The sequence below is a fragment of the Ruditapes philippinarum genome, unplaced genomic scaffold, assembly GCF_026571515.1.
Source record: "Ruditapes philippinarum isolate M1 unplaced genomic scaffold, ASM2657151v2 ctg987_1_1_1_1, whole genome shotgun sequence".
Classification (NCBI taxonomy): Eukaryota; Metazoa; Mollusca; class Bivalvia; order Venerida; family Veneridae; genus Ruditapes; species Ruditapes philippinarum.
The window spans coordinates 161,217-185,188 of NW_026866507.1; the positions used below are offsets into that span (position 1 = coordinate 161,217).

The 23,972-nt window shown below is 34.2% G+C and overlaps 2 protein-coding genes across 2 annotated transcripts; both read left to right on the plus strand.

Annotated features, from left to right (window-relative positions):
* On the plus strand, positions 1 to 7,027 carry LOC132732691 (deleted in malignant brain tumors 1 protein-like). Its single transcript, XM_060719162.1, has 6 exons — positions 1 to 122; positions 3,588 to 3,687; positions 4,310 to 4,422; positions 4,920 to 5,078; positions 5,378 to 5,465; positions 6,239 to 7,027. The coding sequence occupies exons 1-6, from the start codon at positions 35 to 37 to the stop codon at positions 6,378 to 6,380; spliced, it is 690 nt and encodes a 229-aa protein (XP_060575145.1). The 5' UTR covers positions 1 to 34; the 3' UTR covers positions 6,381 to 7,027.
* A 4,370-nt stretch (positions 7,028 to 11,397) lies between these two features.
* Positions 11,398 to 13,981, plus strand: LOC132732688 (mucin-7-like). The gene is made up of 2 exons (XM_060719159.1): positions 11,398 to 11,416; positions 13,161 to 13,981. The coding sequence occupies exons 1-2, from the start codon at positions 11,398 to 11,400 to the stop codon at positions 13,979 to 13,981; spliced, it is 840 nt and encodes a 279-aa protein (XP_060575142.1).
* Positions 13,982 to 23,972: the final 9,991 nt, after the last annotated feature.

The following is a 23,972-nucleotide window of genomic DNA, read 5'->3' on the forward strand; positions in this document are numbered from 1 at the left end:
TGATTTTTATGTTTCAGTGAAAACATGCCTTATCATGGACTTATTACTAACTTTTAAATTTGTACTTTCAGACTTACATAAACTTGCCACGTTTATTTTCATTGTTCATATCATAAGAATAGGTAAGACAACTTTGATATAATATGATGTAAGTAAAAGATAGGCAGATGCTTTGATGTTTTACATACAACAGCGTATTGTTTGGCAATATTGACATGAGACTGATAAATTTTCGAGACGCGTTTCGTTAGTTTCCGTAATTCATTACGATTTACCCATTAATTTTTATTGATAGTAAAGTTTACATTGATATGCATAATAATTATTGTGACCTGATAACCTAGTGGTGAACCCGCGGTCTCACTAGCTTACTCCCGGCAAAGCCCAGGACCACCTCGGTAAGTTACTGGGATGATCAGGGTCGATCCGGGGTGAAATTATTGTTGTGGTCACACTCCGGCAGCACTCAGTAATTCCAAACTTACCACCAGGATGCGCTCCGGACCATCCAGGCAGAGACCACGTGAAGCTAAAGTTCATGCCGGTGCTTCCCCGGTCGTTCCCGGATGACGTCGGCAGAGCCCCGGTTGACCAAGGCAAAGCGACGGTCGATCCAGGCAGAGCCCAGGATGATCCCAGCAGAGCCCCGTTGGATTGAAAACGCGTGAAAATGATTACGTTGATACATAATTTTCATTTAATATAATATCTCTTGTTCCAGAACAGAGATTCGTGATGATTTTCTGAATAACCCTTATGAAGGGAACGGGGAGGGGTTTTAATACAAACAAGTGCAATCAATTGCAGGCAAATTGTAGTGATTCTTTTTAAATGAACCGGGCTTTGCCGGGGCTCTAACGGGATCAACTGTAGCACCATCGTCATGCTCCGGGGCTCTGCCAGCATCATCCGGGGCTCTGCCGTCATTCACCGGAGCTCCCTGGCATTCACCGGGGCTCTACTGTAGTTCTACCGGCTATATCGTACCCCGGATCATCCCCGGTTTGTGCCGACAGAGCTTCGATGCTTCCCCGGTGTAACCCCGGTCGTTCCCGGCAGAGCTAAGGAGGAACCGGGAAAAGCTATACTTCCCGGATCATCCCGGTGATATTAAATATTTTATTCCATCCGGGGTCGAATGCCGGATGTTCCCGGATCATCGCGGACGTTGCCGGCAGAGTTACGGACGTACTCCGGTTGTTCCCGGCCGTTCCTGGATCACCCCGGACGTCTTCCGGGGCTCTGCCGGGATGTAATTGAGACAGCAGCTTTAAGTATGATGACATTGCTATCGCGAAACTGTAGGTTCGAATCCTCGATAAACTATTTTTTTTATATTTTTTTTTGTAATTATATGCGACATTATTGTATAAATTATTTGATTATTTCTCGGTATTTTTTTTTAATTAAACATGTATATGCCTTAGTAATTTTACATAATTTCAATATGTAATGTCGTATAATGGGTGATTGGCATGTAAAAAACATAGTAATCAAGTTTCGAAAAATAAAGAAAAGAAGAAAAAAAAAACAATGAAATAATGTTTCACTAAGATTCAAATTAAATCCGAAAGTTTTAAGTCATTGTCAGTGAGACTTTTTCGGCAAGTGTTTTGTTACTAACGTTAAGTTATACGTTAACCATGTTTACCGTTATGCCATACTTTAAAATTCGTAAGACTGCTTCGGAATACGATAATCGAAAAAAAAGTCATTGAATATTCAAATGTCTCAGGACAATAGTATCATTTAATACACTGTAAGTGTAAATGTTAAAGAATAGAACAAATCTTGAACGCCTATTTGCAACAGATATTGAACGCCAAGACGCGTTCTATTTCTTAATATTAGTGTTCAATTTTTGTCTCCAACTGTTCATATATTAACGCCTAATGAACATCTAGTGTTCAAATTTTAACGTTGACGTTAAAATCCTAACACAAAACCATTCCATTAAAGAATATGTTGTGAACATTCAGGTGTTCTACTTTAAAATGCCAGACGCGTTCAATTCCGATGCAACAGATATTGAACGCATAGAACACGGAGAAATCATATTAAGATTTATTTAATTATTTTCAGTTATTCACAATAACAAAATGAATAATGTTATTCAAAATTTCTTATTTTTTCTAACTCTAAGCCTTATAAACAGTTATAAAGAAAAAATATCTAAAAGACTTTAACAATTATGATTAGAACACATTAACATAAATTATGTTTTACAAAGTCCTTACGGTAATTTTTAGTACATGTTAACTTGTGAGAGTCTTGAAAACATAAACAATAAACAATGTTTTATGTCGAAAACAAAGTTAATTTCAAGTCACTGAATTTTAAACACAAACAAACACTATCCACAGCAATTGTCCTCTCCTCTGAATATCATCAGTTTGTGTGGGGTGTTTTCATTTGTCTCTATAAATTTAGCTGGAAAATCATCTTCTTCGTTATCCTGGAAAATATAAATAGAAATTATTTACATGTACATAATTTATATTTCCAACACTTGCTAAGTATTTGATTGTTCTATCCACATAGGTATTCATAGATATTTCAAGGGATCAACAGAACCGTATAAGTTAAAGACAGTACTTATATAAGAGTAAGACCAATGTTGGAATTTAAATATTGTCGAATCTATTGTATTGTTTAAGAAAACAAACCTCAACGATCTGTATGGAAGTCCTGAAATTACATCCCCTTCTTATTTCTGTAAGTATTTTGCTCCAGTTTCTATAGATCTATACAGCAGTTCAAGGCGTTCAGCACTTCTTGTTCCACAACAGTACTTACTTACTAGCTATCCTATTAAAATATAAAGCAACACAAATAATTATATATCATTTAAAGATCTACATACAGAATTTAAATAATTAATTAATCTTAGCAGACTGCTCAGAAAAAATCTACATTCTCACATAGATCTACATGTATATGTAGAATTAGGTCTAGATTCTACTCCTTGTAAAAAAAATAAAGAGACACGTTATGCCATTGTGAACTACAACATATCGACTAAGTTCTAAACAAACACATAAATCCATTTAATAAAAATAAAATGTATGGATAAAAAAGATGCTAATGAAGTGTATGTTACTTCTTAAAAGTTTATACCGTATTTTTCGTCAGCTTTATTTTCGTTGTTGTTGTTGTATTTAATGTGCCCTCGTGCGGATGCTAATTATGACGTCACAAATCTTTTTTAGACACGTTCTCAATTAGAACATCCAGGAACTTGTATATCTATCATACTTAAATTCTATACCCTGTTGTTTCCGAGATGATTATGGACAATCGACGTGAGTTCCAAATAAAAATTTTCGCATGTACGCGACCCATTCCAGCTTAAGACTGTACATGATTAAAGTTTATGGAGAAAAGTGCAACGGATACAACTAGAAATTATTATTCGGGTTAGTTACAGAAGCAGAGGATCGAACTTCCTAGGGTGAAACAAATAAAGCATTATATTTGGAATGTGTTAAAGTTGACAAGCAATAGATGGATGAATATCTCATTTAAAATATATTAAAATATTTATCACTCTTGTGATGATCTAGCTGTGAGTTTCATTATATTTTCAGCTGAAGGTCAATGTACAAGCGATACAAGGCCCCTCGTTTTAAGTTCATCCAACTCCATCCAATACTTCTCCTCTCCAGCGTATCCGGCTGACTATCCTCCGTATGTACTTTACCAAAGTCTACTCGTAGGCGTTTATCTGAGTAGAGTTAGTAACGATATCCAGGGGTTGGTGGTTTGACCCTCAGGAGATGTGTAATTTCTCTGAATGAGTGTAACGGTCATTTGTCTCTCAGTGCTTTAAAATTGAGAACTCATGTGAGATTATCAGTTGGTCACAATTTGAGAACTTGGTAATTACTGGCAAGTTATCCAGGAAAGCCGGGTATGTGGATCCTTCCCCGAGATATGACCCAAAATGTGTTAAAAATAATTAAACAAACAAACATACATAATTGATTTTTTCGTCATTCATTTCAGGGTTTTATCGAAAAGAACAATTCTAGTGTTTTAATCACACTAGAGTTATTTAATTCTTTCTTTTTTGACAGAAAATATGTATTACGCTTTATGAGTATTCAACTGATTTTACGGGAGAGTCATTCCTAATTAAGTCATTGCCGCGGAAGTGTTATTGTGACGTGTACAATCATAGCAAAATACATATTCAGACCCTACATTAAAATCTAATGACTTTCCGCTTCATAATCATAGTTAATGAGATGCGTGTTTACTTTATCCCCCGGGTTACTTCTTTGTGATATCATTTAAATATTTTCACCAGGAATGCGGACTGTACCTGGCACATACAGGCCCCGAATGAATACGACAAGATTATTTTGAATGTAGAGCTGTTCCGTACACAACAAGATGAGTTTCTCAAGATATATGATGGCGGTAAATAGTTTCCATAGTTAACATCATGTTTTTAGATATATAATTTCTTTGTAATGCCTTTTTATTTCTTGTTCCAGATGATAATTTATGTTTGAGCTTTAAGTATAATGTTATTGATTATCTGTTATAATTCTAAAGTAGTTAATTCTGTTGGTTTATACAAATTTATTTTAGTTTGATTGTATTGGAAGCTATAAGCTTATAGAAACACTCTCAAATCCGTTCCTGGAACCAACCAGTACTAAGCAATGAATGTAAAGTTTCTTGCTCAAGGAAACAACGGCTTGCCCCTGACAGGGTTTGAACCCATGCGTTAAGCAATCCTTAGATTGCTAGTCCGACGCGTTAACCACTCGGCTACGCCGCCACTTAATTCTGTTTAAATCTGTAAACTATCTTTTACTAGACTAAACCCGTGTTTCGAGACAGGGAACTTCGAGTCGCGTGTCTTACATGTATTTATTCAGTGAGTTCGATCGGTTTTGATTTATGTTCAGGAACTGTGACTGGAACACTATTGGCAGAGATAGATGATACAAATCAGAAACAGTCCAATGCATTTGTTAGTCCTGGTGATGAACTGTATTTCACGTTCCAATCTGACGGGGAAAATGAGGCTACTGGTTTCAATATTCTTTTCTTCTCGAATCAATCAGGTATATGTGTATGTCAAAATTACCTAATTTATTGCGTATTATCATTAACCTGATATGCATTTACACCATTACACTATTCTTAAACCATTGATAGGCAATGACGAAAATTAATTATCTTACATCATTGCTGAAAACAATCATTTCAAAATCAAATCAAGTACAAGTACAATGTCCAAATCATTGAATAAAAATAAACTCGATTCATGGATGAAAAACACATTTGTACATGTATTGTAATTTTCTTTATTGTTAGTTATCCAATCATATAACGAAATACAATGTATAATATTTTATTTAAGCCAATCAGCATGCGTGTGGCGAGACTATAACAGTTTCATCAGCACCACAGATATTTATGTCCCCGAATTTACCAAATCAGTTTACAGCGTAAGTACAAGCTATACAAAAAAGTCAAAAAAGATATTTTATTATTTACTAAAGTATTTCTTTATGAAACATGCATAACGTTATCACATTTCATTTTATAGAGGTGATGCATCTCTTAAAAATCATTAGCTTTCTACCGTGACCCAAATTCGGCGTTCTCCTAAATTCGGCATTGTTTTGTTTTTCATCATTCACGTGAGATTTCAGAGGTGAAGGTCAATCATGTTTATGTCCCACGGTCTATTTTTACAACTCCAGTGATTTTCTGCGCTAAATATGGAGATACGGCTGGTAAACATTAAAAATTGTATATGACATGGAGAAAATTGTGTGTTTTACCTGATGCAATTTTAAGTTTATATATACTTTCCTCTATTTGATTGATGTTGTTGCTTAAAATAATTTGACAGTCGCCGTTTTTATCTAATATTAAACTAACTATTTTTACTGCCGATCTAGGTCAACATACTACGTCACAATCCCGCCAAAATAAAAAAATTACTGCAACCAATCAGAGTCGCCGAATTTAGGTGACGTTTTCAGATCGTAGTAAGATTTTACATCAGCCATATATGTTTATATTTGGCAACCCCTGAACGATTACATTGTTAGAAATCAATTTCAAGTAATTTTTAAATATTTGTAGTAAAATTATATCAAGTATAATTATATATTACTGTAATTTATTGAAAATGCCATTGTCATTTGTTCTTATATCGCCGAATTTAGGTTACACCGGGATACTGACACAATGGGAAAATCTTTGATTTCAGCGACGATGGTTGTAATTGGCTTTTCACATCGGCCAGTGGAGCCATTTCGTTTCAGATATTTTTGGCTTGCAGCCACGGCTGCAAGCCCATTTGTTTTGGAAAACTTGTTCCGGTTAGGTGGTTTCCTGCTTACATTTGTTAGTGCATGATTGAACGAGAAACCAACTGCAATCGTGCCAATCGCAACTTTTTGGCCCTTTCCGTCACTCTTCGGTTTAATGATTATAGCCGATGTAGTTCCGATTGCAATCGTGACAATTCGGGCGATTCCGTCATACTGCGGAATCAGACGAGGTAATATTACGGAAATCTAAGCTATTTTAGTTACTTCGGTAATCCCAGTTTGTTTATATAAATAGGATTCCTATTTTTACTTGATTTATCGGTTTAAACCGTAATAAATTATAAACGAAATTGTTACGTTTCAATTCTTTTTCAAGACGCAAAAGTTAGTTTCTTTTATAATTGTTTTTGTCTGTATTAGTTTTGTATGTTAATTGACATATATACCTTATACAATAGAGGATGGTTACGTCTCCAAAGGGTGGTCTTGCTTACCAAATCACAGAGAATATTAGTGCATGATCGAGTTATATTTAGATCTAATGAACGCAGTAAGGTAATCTAAAAATAGCCCATGCATATCATTAACCTTACCGTATCTGTGGTTGTGTAACATAGTTGATACATGCTTATTAATTGGTACCACGTAACGAAGTATTTTAGTGCATTTACTTGTCCATAAAGATGCTATATAAATGAAATTAGCAACTGCCAAAACGAATGATTTCTCTTGAAATGAAATGTTCCTTGTGACCCCGATGTCTTTTTGCCTTGTATAAGTAAAGAACAAACTGAGGGTTACTGGTTCATCAATTTAATTTGTAGTGGACACTAGCTTTATATATAATTCCAATTTGGTACATCTCAACATCAAACATCATATGTCATACATCATACAACATACACATCACAGTTACATCACATCTACATCACATCTATATCACATCTATATCACATCTATATCACATCTATCAAGCCCTGAAAGTATAAATACCAAACATCCCATACTATCATGAAATATATATAGTTTTATACATTTGTATATACTACAGTACCTTAAATATACGTAATCTAATATTCTATCAACAGATCAGTCTATAGGGATAGACCATTCATTTTATCTCATGTAAATAAATCATGTACACATAAAGTACATCTTTTAATGTATTACATCATATTGTACCTGCATCTAGTGACCACTTAATCATTTACTTATAAAACAATATACATTATGTTCAACTTAAGAAATACATATAGCTCTAAAAATATATAAACAATAACATATAAATATAATATAACATACCAATTGTGGATCAGACTCTGTAAATATACCTCTGTCACTCACACCTGTCTCACTGTGCTGTTAATTATGCTGTAAACTGTAATTTACAAACATCAGTGCAATACAAATAGAAACAGTGATTTCTAGGAATAACTATATTAAAGATAAGAACATATGCTGCCATCTTGAATTCTAACACTCAAGAACAATACAAATTTATCAAAATAACTTTTATCAAATCCACAACTGTATTTAATTACTATAAGTCTTCATTTAGTTGACATTAGAACTTTTAAGAACAAATGAATAAAAGAAAAGAATTGTTTCCTTTTCAGTATGATAGAATAGTTAGTATTTTTATGATTGATTATTTTCTTTACAAGTTTTATACAATAGAGAATAGATTTCAAATTGTTTTGACAAAAAAATATTCGTTTTTACAAAAAAAAAACAACTAAATAAACACTTTATGAAGGCACAACTGTGCAAGCCTTTCCTTTTAAAAGGAAACTTTATTCATGGATATGGCCAGTTGTAAAACGGAGTTCCTATCATTCTATATGGGCAAGTCAGTTTTGATTATCACTTCCGCATTTTTGCTTAACATCATTCACTATTACATTGTTATAATTGTGACAGCTGAAATCTAACAGGAACTTTTGTAAGAAATATCTAACGTTATGTTAAATGTTCATAGAAGTGCAAACTCGTTTGAATAACATCTTAACTAAATCTCAAATAGCCGTTGTCTAATCGGTATTTTGTAATTTCTGTAGTCTTATTTCGTCATTTCGGTATCCTTTTCCTCATCACTTCAAAAACACATATCTCATAGTTTGTGTAGTCCCTTCTATTTTCATTTCTGTAACTTTTCCCTCATCACTTCAGTAACAGTTACCTCATAGTTTGTGTAATCCCTTATCTCGTCATTTGTGTAACCTTTTCCATATCACTTCAAAAACATTTATCCCATATCGGCCACTACTAGAACCACTATCCAATCATTCCGGTTCCTTTATCTTGGAATTTCAAGAACCGTTATAGCATCGTTTTAAATGCGTATATATGATCATTTCAGGGACCTCTTCTGACAGCAACTTGCTTGTTCAGGAATGTGAAACAGCCTTTGTATATGAATTTCCTGCAATTAGTACTACCGGTTCTAATGCATATGTAGAATGGACAGTAAGCCAAGACGCTATTGGATACGGTTTCATGTTTGCGTTCCTGCAAGGTGTTGGTAATTTTATTCTTGTACTTGTAGAAAATATTGAGTCTAAAACAGGCTGGCGAAATTATTAACAAATTATAGCATCCTGCCTTCAGATGGTAAAAAATGAAATGAAATAAAATAAGAAAAAATGATAACAAAAAAATTAAAGTAAACGATAAATCTATCTTTACTGAAAGAAAGAAGGTTGAAAAAACTGTCAGTTATTTGTGCTTCTTCGTAGCATAATCTTTTGCGTTACTTACGCAGTAGCCGATATAAATAGAAAAGATTATTTATTCAATGTGGTCACGTGTCGTAATAGTGGTTGGGAAAATTTCCAGGGATTTGGTACGCCCTTTCCACGTATTTCAATTTTAGTTAATGTTCAGGCTGGTACTAGTATATTGCTCTTATCATATTTCAAGCTAAAATTAAATCAATATTCCTGTCAATATGTTTTATGATTTTATGAAATTATTAATCAATAAAAGAGACTTATTATTCAATACAGCTCTGTGTTAATATCAATAACTTTAAGTGCAACATATTACGACAAATATCAAAGCTAAAGCGGTTTCCTCATTTCCCGATTCCACGTCCCGTGCGTTCAGTATCACGCATTCCATCTCGTGGTACATTAAATAAATAATCGTGATGAAAAAGACCGTAGTATAATAAAAGAAGCCAGGTCAGGGCTGGGAATCAAAAGTGCATCCTTAAATGTAAACAAACGCCGCCATCTTGGAACGAAAAAGGTATGTTTTTGTTGTTACTCTTTTTGTTGGAAATGACTGAAAACAAGATACCCGGTATATCTATTAACGCGGTCCACTATTTCCGCTATGTTTCTGAATTTATTTGATATCTTTCTATCTTCAAGTTTAAATGACTATCAGATTAACTCATTTCACTGTCGCGAATACATGCGACAAATGTTAGTTTTCAATTATTACGATGACTTTGTTCTATAAGATATGAATTAACAGTGTTACCTTTCCACTTCGCTATAGTTCAAAGAAAAATGGTGATCTGTTAGCAGTGATTTTTAAAATAAATTCTTTGACACTTTCACGTGTTTCTATTTATTTAGTTATCTACATGGTTTTAAAAAGCAACGCACAACTGGAAGTCATTTTCTTCCCAATCTTCAAGACCTGTCATCAGCCCTGGATCAAGAGGAACAAGTAGACGCTTTACTACTAGACTTCAGTAAGTTGTTCGACGTTCTGCCTCACTAACGACTCCTTTCCAAGGTGAACCAACCCGGCATTAGAGGAACAGTCCGAAGCTGGACCCGGAGCTCCCTGTCTAAACTCAGCCAACAAGTTGTCGTCAGCATCTTCCTCAGTCACTCCAGGCAACAGTATTAGGTACGTTGCTGTTCCTTTTTACATCAACGACCTACCAAGGTGTGTGACTTCCATCAGCCGCTTATTTGCTGACGAGAGCCTGATTTACAGAATAATTGAATCAGAAGATGACGCACAAGCTGTTCAAAGAAGACCTTGATTGACTTCAGGAATGGGAACGGAAGTGGATGATGTCTTTTAATCCCAGCAAATGTGAAGTAATATACATCACCAAGAAAAAAAAACATCATTCATGCCTACAAGGTCCATCAATCAACTTTTCAATCAGTCTAAAGTGGAAAGTGCCTTGGTGTCAACATTGCAAAAAATCTCTCATGGAATCTACCACCAAGAAGAACAACAACGCCCTATCATTCATTACAAGAAATATCACAAGCTGCCCGCAAGACATCAAAGCCAAGTCCGACAAGACCCTTGTAAGACCCATCCTGGAGTAAGCAGGTACAATCTGACACACACACACAGCCATCAACATCAACCAGCTGTAAGATAACAAAGCCAAGTCCGACAAGACCCTTGTGAGACCCATCCTGGAGTACGCAGGTACAGTCTGACACACACACATACACTGCCATTAACATCAACCAGCTGTAAGCTGTGTAAAGGCGAGCTGCCCAATTTGTGAAAGGCGACTACTAGACTACCAGCAGTACCACTGCAATAATGGCCGACCTAGGCTGGCCAACACTACAGCATCACCGCTCCAATACCAAGCTAGTGATGGTCTACAGGATCACGCACAACCTTATAGATATCCCACCTACACAGTACCTCCATCCCCTGACACTTGGTTGCCATGGCTACGGACACAGATTCCATGTCCCATTCTGCAGAACTGACACCATGAAGTTCTCCTTTGTACCCTCAGCCATCCGCCTGTGGAACCAGCTTCCAGAACACTTAGCCACAGCAGTCAACCTTGAGGACTTCAAAGGAGAACTAGTCATGGGGCCCTAATATGCCGGAATTGTTTTCATTTCTACCCTGTTCTTCTTTTAAATTTTCACTTATTCGCCGCACAAAACTTTGTACATAAACCCTGTGCGTTAATGCCCCAGAGCGGGTTATGTACAATACTGGAAGAAGGATCAAGGATTGACTAAAAAAATTGCTGACCGTTATTTCCCGTACTTAAAAGTTTAAAATCTGTCACCGTTTTCATATGGTAGGACAGAGGTGACATGTTTGTGTTTTTATCTATCTAATGTGCACGAGATACTATGTCGTACGCATGAAAAACTATGTCAATCGTAAGTGACCTTACAGCTCACAACATAGTAACTCGTGCTCACGACATAGTAACTCGTACTTACGATACAGTAACTCGTGTGCACGACTTCGTTATCTCTTATGCACGAGTAAGTTATTCGTGTGCACGATATAGTATCTCATGCGCACGAAATTGCTCATGAAGCAATGGGTTTATTATCTCGTGCACAAGACTTAGTAACTCATGGACAGGAGTAAATAAAAACATACACATGACATCTTTGTACCACAGTATTGTCAATCTCAAAATAGTGAGCATTTAACACACCTAATCGTTTGATATATTCTTGAGAACTGATTCTCTTACTCTCTCACTCACTCACTAATCTTACTAACTGACTGACTGGTTTACTAACTTACCGAACTAACTAACTATCCATTTAGCTAAATAACTAACTCTACTAAGTAAATTACCCAGTAAAAACCTAACTAACAAACAAACTTACTAAACCCCAACTAACTGACTACAACCAACCAACCTACCTACCTAACTACTAAATTAACGAATATACTAATTATCGAACTATCTTACTAATTGTAATTTTATAAACGACCGACCATGTAGCTAGCAAACCACCTACTTGTCCGTCCATTCATTCGCCTACTCACACGTATATTGTTATTGACTGGCCATCTGACCGACCATCTAACTGATTGAGATATGCTTACAAAAATCATTACACGCAACACATAAATTAAACATGTTCTTTTTTATTATAACTATTAGTATCATTGCATTTTAATCAAGATTTTTTTTCCTCATTAAAGACCGTGTTAATTTACTACATTTTGTTTATCAAATTTATCTCAATTTCAAATCCTTAAGTTTTAATTCTTTAACTGCACAAACGATTCCAATCCCGATGCAAAACAATTTCAAAAATGTGTATTATGGCAATTAACCAATCAGATACTAGAATATTAGAGGCACATTGGGGACCTAATCTAATTATTTTTATTATCAAAATTAGAATAATTAGCCTCTATGACATCCCTTTAATAACCGATAGCCCTAAGAGTTCATATTGGTACTTATACTGTTAAACAAAGAGAAAAATATGTACAAACGTACGCGTAGCTGGCCTTTGTACAAGATACAATGTATGCAAAAGGACACCTGAAAAGCATGTTATTTTCCGAAATCATTTTTCGTATTTCCGATTATCAATGGTGTCTGATTACACATGATAAACCTATATTTAAACTATCAAAGGTATCCTTGTTTAACACGTGCATGGTTGTAAGTCTAATTTTTTTCTTTGTAATTTTTGATTCGGTGCATTCAAAGATCTTGATTAAGTCAACAATAAATCAAAAGAACGGGTGTAAAGTGTTAAATCATTGTCTGTTTAATGCCACACCAGGTGCTATGATTTTCATATGTAAATGGTTTCAGTGAAAACGTGCTCCATCATGGATTTATTACTAATTTTTAAATTTGTACTTTCAGACTTACATAAACTTGCCACGTTAATTTTCATTTTTCATATCATTACAAAAGGTAAGACAATATTATATACATGTACTTATGTGTAACATAAAGTCATGTCAGTAAAAGAAGTAATGAAACTTTGTAGAAATGAATATTGTAACGCTAAACATACCCTGTCAGTTATATTTATATCCATGCCAATGTCAGTAGTGATATAATTCCAAAGTTTGTCATCAAATCAGAGTGTTGTACATTCAAAAAAGAGCATAACTGAACGGTTTATGTACTTTCAGGATCTACTACAACTTCACCAACCCCTGATACAACAACAGCTGCTCCGGATACAACATCGGCAGCAGCTCCGGATACAACAACGGCGGCTGCGGGCACGACAGCAGCTCCGGATACAACATCGGCGGCAGCTCCAGATACAACAACGACGGCTGCGAGCACAACAGCTGCTCCGGATACAACAACGGCGTCTGTGGGCACAACAGCAGCTCCGGATACCACAACGGCATCTGCGGGCACAACAGCAGCTCCGGATACCACAACGGCGTCTGTGGGCACAACAGCAGCTCCGGATACCACAACGGCATCTGCGGGCACAACAGCAGCTCCGGATACCACAACGGCGTCTGTGGGCACAACAGCAGCTCCGGATACCACAACGGCAGCTGCGGGCACAACAGCAGCTCCGGATACCACAACGGCGTCTGTGGGCACAACAGCAGCTCCGGATACCACAACGGCGGCTGGTGGCACAACAGCAGCTCCGGATACAACAACGACGGCTGCCGACACAACAGCAGCTCCGGATACACAACAACGACGGCAGCTCCGGATACAACAACGGCGGCTGCGAGCACAACAGCAGCTCCGGATACAACAACGGCGTCTGTGGGCACAACAGCAGCTCCGGATACAACAACGGCGTCTGTGGGCACACCAGCAGCTCCGGATACCACAACGGCATCTGCGGGCACAACAGCAGCTCCGGATACCACAACGGCATCTGCGGGCACAACAGCAGCTCCGGATACCACAACGACGGCTGCAGGCACAACAACAATTCCAGATGCAACAACGACAGTTGCGGGCACAACAGCGGTAGCAGATACAACAGTTACGCAAGATCAACTCGGAATTAATTTAACGTATCCGTTAGCGTACGTTCAATTTTCTTTACCCGAGAACACGTCAATTGGATTCGTGAATAAATCTGTTGCTGCGATTATTTTGACCACCACTGGAGTTCTAGATTTGAAAATTGATCCGAGGGTAGGTAGCTGATTACAATGTGAAGTAAAGAAAATCAAAACTTATGAATTTGTCCTTACATGACAATTTTAATCAAATATAAACATAATTAAGGGTCAGCATTTAAATAAAAATAAATAGAAAAGAAATCGATGGTTAAAGTAATGTTTGCGAGCCATTTCTATTGAAGCCCGCTGGTCAATAATGATTGGTTAGTTGTTGGTATCGTCTGACTAATACTTTTCCCGTTTGTATTTATTTTTATTACAATATCTAAATTTTTAAAATCCATACCAAGATTCACGTCAAGAGTTTTGTAGTCTGTAAATGTCCGTTTGTAACGGGGGAGAATTTTGATAATAAATTAAGAAAACTCGTGTATCACATTTTATGTATGGGTTAAAGTGTATTAGTACGTATATTGTATTTACAAAATTATATTGGTCCGCGCGAACTGTTCAATTTTGTAAATACATACTAATGAATTTTAACTGGCCTAGTGTTTTACTAGACTTATTAACAGTTTGCCGATTTACCAAAGTAAATGTGTTACGTTTCATTTGAAATACTGCATTCCTATTGGACAGAAATTAATTTCAAACAATAATATTTCTTTGTATTCAGGTATGCCGCTTTCAGATTTTAATTATTATCATATTGTTACTTTTTTCTAGTATGAATCCACTACAGATCAACCAATTGACATGGCCAACGATGTTCAAGTCTTCTCCTTTACTGAAACAGATTCTCCTTATTATTACCTCTTCTTGGGAAAAAGCTTAGATTATGAAAAGATAGACAAGTTTAGTCTTCTTGTGACGTAAGTGAAATGCTTGTGGTATAATTTAAATTGAATCGAAAGTTCTAACTATGGTTGCTGATTTGGTACAATTTGCGCGTTGCGTTGTCGATAGCGACAACACAACCTATATCGTTATCGCCTTTTCGCATTGTCGTCTTGTCGCTAGCTTCAAACCTGAGGATTGGCTATTTGTCAAGCGACAGGGCGACATCGGAACAACGCGCCGCACGACAACGCGCCGTTTGGCGTGCTTCGCTAGCGATAGGATGACAAGACAACAGTGCGAGTGAGACAATGCGCCGTTTGAAAAGGCGATAACAATACAGGTTGTGTTGTCACTACCGACAACGCAACGCGCAAAATGTACCAAATCAGCCACATACATACAAGATATTTATTTATACAGAAAACAACTTTTGCAAAATAAATTCTGCTCAGCTAGTCAAGTGACTAAAAACGGGTTGAGGTCCCGCTCTTAAAAAGTAATATCTGTGACTATAACTATTAGAGAAATTTCACCACAGTATGAGTTTGAAGCTTTTCATACAAATCACTATATATTGATAAATTCTAAGGCCTATAATTTATATGGCTTTTGGATTATAAACTAGAAATGCCAATGATCGATATTTGATAACTACTGTCTACACACCGCCGTAAAGTGATTAATCAATTAATTAATAATTGATGAATACAATTGAAGTGGATTAGTCTATAATTTAATGGGCACATTGCCCATAAGTTAGTTTTCAAATAAATGATAAAAACGATATAGATATATGATTTAGATATTCTTATAACATATTTCGTTAAGAAAATAATTTGAGTTCAAATTGATTTAGTATGAATTAATATAAAAGTATGCTATAGAACAATATATCGTTTTCTATAGAAATGCATTATTGTATGATATATTTCACATTTTGTAAAACATTAATATATTATTAATACATTGTATATGATTTCATCTCATTTATGATACCATACACTATCAGCATTTGGATTTATGGTATAAGAGACCTTTCCTTCGCGTATTTTTTATAATATATATTGTATAAATATTACGATACAAACAAGCAGTATTATACGGAAAGTGGCAGCCTTCTCGAATTAATACGAACTAATGTTGATGAATTTGAATTGATACTCACGAAGAACATGTCCGCCAACTATAATATTAAAACAGCTTACATTTTACAGGCTAAGTGATACCAACGTCACCGGTGTGTCGTATACTGTCACCTTTGATATAACGATAACTGACGTCAATGACGTAGCCCCCGTTATTCTAAACCTACCAGAGAACGTCACTCTTACAAGGGATGAGGTAAAAGGTAATACATATATATATATATTATTATGCTCTGCGTACGATATTTATTTCTTCAAGCGAACAATTCTATGTCGGACATATATTTGCAATAGTTACGCTGTCTTAAGAAAAACCGTTGTAGCAGGGACTAAATTTATTACTTACAAGTACAAATATTTAATCAAATATGTACTTTATGTCTGTGGGTTTATGCTCATTTGTTGGTACGTCATAAAGACGGTACGTATTGGAGAATTGTGGTCATTTAATTGTTATAGTTAAAGCATTATTCATTTCACCTTGATTTTACAATGGTTTTAATTCATTTAAACAACTCTCGAGTTGCCTAAAAATTACCAGTACTGATGTCAAACGAGGAAACATTGTCGCGACTGCAATAGGGCTTTAGGTCCCTAGATCCCTAGGTTGTGAGGCAGACACCTTGATCACTAGGACACCGCTTAGGACACAATACGTTTTTTAAGTCTATATAGATTACTTGCTCCTTGGGAATATTGCAAAAATATTGATCGGGTGTACATGTATTCATTTCCAAGATGATAAATTGAAATAGCACCATGTCACGTCACATTAGGCTACATAGTAGATTTTTTACGCGACGTATAATAAATCCCAATATTCAAACGTTTGCAGTATTGAAAATTACCGTGTTCAAGCTATTCAATTCTAGATTATAATCGATTTTTGAAATAGATCATAATCTGTAAACGAAATTCTATCATAAGAAAAAAATGTAGCTAAACAGTACGTAACTATTATACAAATGTTGCTTTTTTGTCTTTCATTAAGGTCATCACATTTATACAATAAATAGCACAGACGCTGATGGGACGGTTGAAAATCAAGTAATAGCTTATCGAATCGTATGTAAGTACTCTTTTCATGAATTTAAAGCGGATTCAGAAAGTTTAGGAGATAATTTGCGAAAACAGTCATTTTTTGTTGTTGTTGTTGTCCACTGTTTCTAGAACGATAATGAGATTTTATTAATAAAAGATTGTTTTTGCCTTTTATAAATTGAAAATTTTACTTATTGAACTAATTTTTTATGTTTAAGCTATTCATATTGTTCAAGTCTGGAACAATAAAAAAATTGTATGTAAGGTTTTTCAACATTGTATGATCAGTTTATCTTTTTTCTATAAATCAATACTTAATATAGTTTAAACAATAAATTTTGAATTTTTGTTCAAGCCGGGAATGAAGATGGGATATTTAGCGTTGATAATACAAGTGGAGAAGTGAAGCTTATAAAGGATGCTAACCAGATACCACCAACTGTCGACCAGTACTCCCTCAATATCTCAGCATACAGTGGTAAGAACTTATTATTTTCCTCTGTTTTTTCCCTTTTCATTCCACTGACGTCAAAAAGCCTAAAACACATAAAATATGAAAGTTTTAAAAAAGATCAATGTGAAGCACTTTTAATGGAAAAAATCTGCAAAGGATAATAAAGAAACATATTCGAAATTCTTTGTCCGATCAAAGTGATAATATTTCACTTTTTGGTCATTTTGCACAATAAAAAATATTCATGAATAAAAAAAAACGGTGTGAGGAATGATCTGAAAATTTAAACACAAATAATTAGTTCAGACCTACATCAGATGGTACACAAATCTCGAAAAAAAATTCCAGTCCAGTCATGACAAAAAAACTTCACGGAGTCCCTTTCAAGATACACTATTCAGATATGAGTGAAGCGTAGAATGTTTCTTATCGGGAAATGTTATGTATTGATTTGTGAGAATTAACATTCAACAATGTTAATATTATTCACACAATAGAAAAGAAACAGTACATTTCGTTATGGAAATTTATATAAAAAAATATTTTTTCATTTAGGAAACACTTCTATTGAGAATTCTGCAAGACTTATTGTCATTGTCCCAAACAACGCCCCAAATTGCACCCACGACACTGTATGGGCCAACAGTCTCGATATAAACACTGCGACCGTTGGAACTATAATAACAGTAAGTGAATATTTACTGACAATAAACTTATTTTATAACATATTTAGCGACTTCGTAAAAACGGTATTGCACTGCCGTGCATATAATTATTTTAATGTAACTTCATTTGCGTTATACCAACTTAGCGTAAAGACGTGCTTAATTTCAGCATTTCACTATATGCACGTCAATGAAAACGTTATTCTGTTCCTCACTGTAAACAGTTCTTTTTTGGGTATGTGATTAATAGAGCTATATTCATTGACTTTTTTGAATAAAATAATATTTTGCTCGCCTATGATATTTTTTTCAACTCGTTCAATAAATTCAGTATTGAACTTACACTTATTCAATATCCTCTATTTACTAGATGAAAAGAATTTTTGAACATTTCGAATACAGATATACATAAAATCTAGGACTTGAGGAAATATACATGACCTTAGTTATGTTTACATTGATAGACATGCGATTCAAATCACACTATTTGTTGGCATTTAAAAGATCATGAGTAAGAGATTCAACTACTCTGTTAAGGGATACATCAGAGGTTGAAAGGGTGGTTCTTTTATGTTGAATGTTTTGAATATACACCTTATGATTGGATTACAGCTATTGACAAAAATGAAATAGTTGGTTCAATTTTCCTTGATATCTCTATTTAAAGCTATTGACTATGTGGATCACTCTATTATTATTGAAAAGCTTAGAATGTATAACCTAGACCCTACATCAGTTGCTTGGTTTTCCTCCTATTTAGATTGCAGAACCCAACAAACTTACATAGTCGGTTTATATTCAGAGTCAAATTCAGTAACTACTGGAGTTCCTCAGGGCTCAGTGCTAGGTCCTAGACTGTTTTAATCTATATCAATGACCTGCCTTGGTCTATGGAAAAAAACAGAAACTGATATTTTTGCTGATGACACCACCTTTTCAACCTCTGATGTATCCCTTAACAGAGTAGTTGAATCTCTTACTCATGATCTTTTAAATGGCAACAAATGGTGTGATTTGAATCGCATGTCTATCAATGTTAACAAAACTAAGGTCATGTATATTTCCTCAAAACACAAGCAAAATTATATGTATGAAAGTAATTCTTGTATTTCATATAAAACAGAGCAAATTGTTTGTAGCACTGGGTATTACCATAAATTACACCTTATCTTGGAAAAGTCATATTGATAATGTTCTCATTGTTACATTTATCATCTCGTATAAAATTATTCATATCTATACCTGTACGTAAAATGTTCTACAATGCATATATTTTACCACATCTTGACTAATGGTGCTTCATTTACGGGACTTGTACGTCTTTTCTAGAAGATAAACTCACTAAGTTCCAAAAAAGATCTGCACGAGTAATTCTATAGACAAAGATTATGAACTTTGTCTGAACTGCTGGATGACCTTTTCACAGAGGGTTGTTTTTCAAAAAGCTATTATGATGTTTAAAATAATGAATAATCAGGCACCTTCCTATTTATTGAATAATTTCATTTAATCGTCAGATGTTTATACTCGCATTTTGCGTTCATCATCTGATTTTCAACTTTATACCCCTAGACCAAATACTGAACAATTTCGTAAGTCTTTTGTTTATTTTGTATCTTGTATTTGGAACGGCCTTCCTGATTATATTAAGTCTGCTACATCTGTGAACCATTTTAAAACATTATACTTGAGGTTAATATCACACGTTGATGTATACAAATTGTTTTTACATTTATGTATTTTAATAGTTTGAATATGTTAAATTTATGTTGTTCCTTGTTGAGGGCCTCATGGAAGATTGATATGTTTGTTCAAATGAGTTCTTTTGTTAAATAAAGTCATTATTATTATTTTTATTATTATAATAACATTTGGTGAAAAGTTGCTACCATTTTATCATCGCAAAAATAGTTTTACAACTACCAATAATAGTCAAAAGAGTTTTTTGCTATATATTTGATGTAAGGAATGAACATTGTGAGAGCATATAAGAAACTGTTATTTAAACTTTTTTTTTAACTACCGTGTTGCGATCGTTAAATTTCGCCACAATTTGTGTTGATTACAATTTGTAATCATTACATTGTTTTTTAACGATGGTTTATGAAAATGAACGAGTACAGCTATTTTATAATCATCACTTGTAATGTATGTGTACTATGTATTTAGAGCAAGGAAATATGCGCATTTCTTAACAGTTCCTTTATATAATTTATCTGTCATCATCGTTGTCGTCATCATCGTCCTCCTCCCATCCTTCCACCTCCTCTTTATCATAAATATCATCATTATTGTTATGTTCTTTTCTAACACAATTAGTTCTTTGATTCCTGGAGCTGTTCAGATGTAGGGGATACGATGACATACAGCATAGTTTCAGGTAACATACTCGTATAATTTTGAATTTATTTATTTCACTTCCAATAGGCTAATAAGCCCATGAGGACAACATATTACAAACATACTATATATGACATGACAGAGTAATGCATGATAATGATAATAATACATTTCTTTTTCAAATATTTGAAATATAGGAGAAGGTTGAAACTCAACCTTAAAAAACAATTATTCAATACAATACATTATAATATATATGCAATCATGGGAATAGAACTCCAATTTTTAATCAAGCTTTATCGAAATCGAAAACAAAAGAGAAAAGGTCAACTCATTGGCTATTCGTGAAACATCATCATCAAAATAACAGTAGATTGATTCAAATATCATTAATTATATTTTTTCTCTTTGAAACTTTTAGTATTGAATTTTATACCTTGAAAGGAGTAATATTTCCACTGTGCTGTGGCAACCAAAAGAAGAGAAGAAGAAAAATGCTGAGATATATACATTATTTTACATGTATCATTGCCCGTACATAACGTTATTTCTAATAGCAAAAGCGTTGTATACATATATTCCTGAATTTCTAATAACAGTTTTGTTATCAGATTTAATCAATTCTAAAAACTTAAACGTATTCGGTCTATTCCAATAGTATCTTGGTATATACATATCATTGGTATATCATTGAATTGATATTAGAAATCAGTAACAAATTAATTACAAATTTCATATTTCAAATATATTTTCCAACGAGTTATAGCTTATTGAATTATCCAAATAATTAGGTCATCTATTTAAGCCAAGATTATTTTTCAAATCTTCGATAATTAATTTCAAACATGGAGTACTAGTTAAGGGAAAGAGATATACTACGAATATTGTTGACTAAAAAATCAAAAGCCTTTCTTTCAACATCTTTCGTTCATTTCATTATTTTAAACTTGCGTCTTTGAATCTTTTGTTTCATTTAGTCAGTCCAAATTTGACATCAGCATTTACTATTGATTCTTCAACCGGGACTGTCTCACTTTTACGCACTATATCGTCAGCCGAAGTTCCAAACAGACAGTTTATGCTAGATATTGCTGTTAAAGATGCCATAAATCAAACGGTACAGTCATATTTCTGCTTGTTTTCCAATCTTTCCAAGTTTTTTTTTGTCCTTAACTCCATGCATGTCTGTATTTTAAAATATATGTTTGAGCGCTTGATAAAAAAACACACAAAAAACAACAAAAACAACATTAAATTGAAACAATTTTATTCGTACGATTGTTTACAAAAATCCAATAAATAAACATGAAACATACTATTAACATTCCTCTTTTATTTGTGATGACATTTATAACAATCATACCTTAAGTTGTTTATTATTTCATAAGCGTATATATTGAGGATAAAGTAAAATGATTTTCGTAAACCAAAGGTAAGAATATGATTTTCTAATTTGCAGGTTACATTCAGTATATAAATGAACGTTACCACCATATCGTGTCTTGCAAACCCAAGGAATTTGTATGTCCGCATGGATCAAGGTAAGTTGTATATTTATCCAAAATAGGCTTATGGGCTTCTCTGTATGTCTCTCATCGTCGGATACCCACTGTTGATTAACATGATAAATGTTAATAGTTCGGCCGTGGGTATCCCATCATGCTTCATAAAAACAAAGAGCAATATACGGTTTATAGCCATATGATAAAAGTATAATATTTTGTAAATTATATAAATCAATGTTTATGTCTATATAGACTAAAATTCTTTCAAACGGAACAAGAAAAAGGGCATTAAATTGTATGACTAAGATATAGACCTGAAAAAAACACTGAAAAAAATATATTTACCCGATAGCCTAACCTACTAGAAAACAGGAACTATTTAGATAAATTGTATATACCTTATAAATATTTCATACCTGAGGTTTATTTACATTAAAATATAAATGTTTTGTAGAGTTGGGTGGAGTTATATTAGATAATTTTAACTGCACTGTCACTAGTGGTCTGACGTTCTCCATGACGCAATATCCGGTTGGTACTTTTGAAATCAATGAAAAATCACAACTGGTTTTAAGAGGTAAGGTTAAGGTCTGTACTAAATCACAACATGGCTGTAAATTTATTAAGAATTTAACTTAAAAGGGAGATATTTTACAAACAAATTGCCCAGGTATAAATAGTTAGCAACATCTTTCAGAGCAACAATGAAACAAATAGCAAATATCGTTTTAGAATGAGAAATATGCTTATTACAGTAAACACTTTTTTGTATTTTGATTCCACTCCCTCTATCCAGGTTGTCTGGTCAATCCCCGTACCAGTTACCCATCCTCTCTCCCTTACTGATGCATATATACTGTTTTTTAAATTGATACTTATTTTCAAAAACGTCATTACCTTTTTCTTTCAGCCTCCGTGGTGAAAATAAAATTCTACAGCCTGTCAGTTACAATAACACATGGTTCGGAAGAAGTTTTTCTCAAGTTTCAAGTTATCATCCAAACAAGACGGTGCGGCGTTGCCGGGGGAATTTCACATCATTTACAACAGAACAAAAACGAAATTATTTTGTTCGTATGTTGCTGGACAATTTTATGGAAATTCTTTTACACCGATTTTCTTTTTACATAAAAATATGAGAAGAAATTTATTATTGTGACTATATTCTTGACGAGGTGTTTACCTTACATTGAAAGTATATCTTATTGTTTTAATTGCAATTGATTTAAAACACGGTAATACTTTATAGTAGCAGCCTAGCCCGTCATTTTGTAGTTTAAAAATTTGATAAATTAAGCTAAAGCAAGTTTAAAAAAGTTATGTTTTTCTTAGCTAGTGTATATGAGTACTTAAATCCTATAATTGATTTATTTTGGAAACAAACTTGATTTTGCACTGTCATAATGAAACTAATTAATGCAATAATGTATTATGGGCAAGGGACTTTCATTGTATAAGTTTGAAGTGATTGATAGTAAAGGAATGACAAGAACCATTATTCCTGTTATTGTTCTTTTCTCCACTGTGGCTTCTAGAGCATTTAAGATAGCAAATTAACCACTTGTTCTACTTTCTTTGTATCCGACTTGATCATGTAATCTGAACATATATGTACATAATTGAGTAGCTCAAAATATTCGTAATATATTCGTTACAACTGCAAACATCTCAAAACATATCGTCAAATGATAAGATCTGAAATTTCCTTGCTATTATTCTTCTAATTGCACTCGGGAATTTAGTTATTGTAAGCATATATCAACTTGCAAGCTAGTGCTTCGGATGTTCCGTAATCAAATAAGCGTGATTCACGAAAGGAATCTAAATATATATATTTACACATTTATTTTTCTGTCTACAATTTTCCGCTCATGACTTTCTTTCATTCATATTTAAATAAACATATA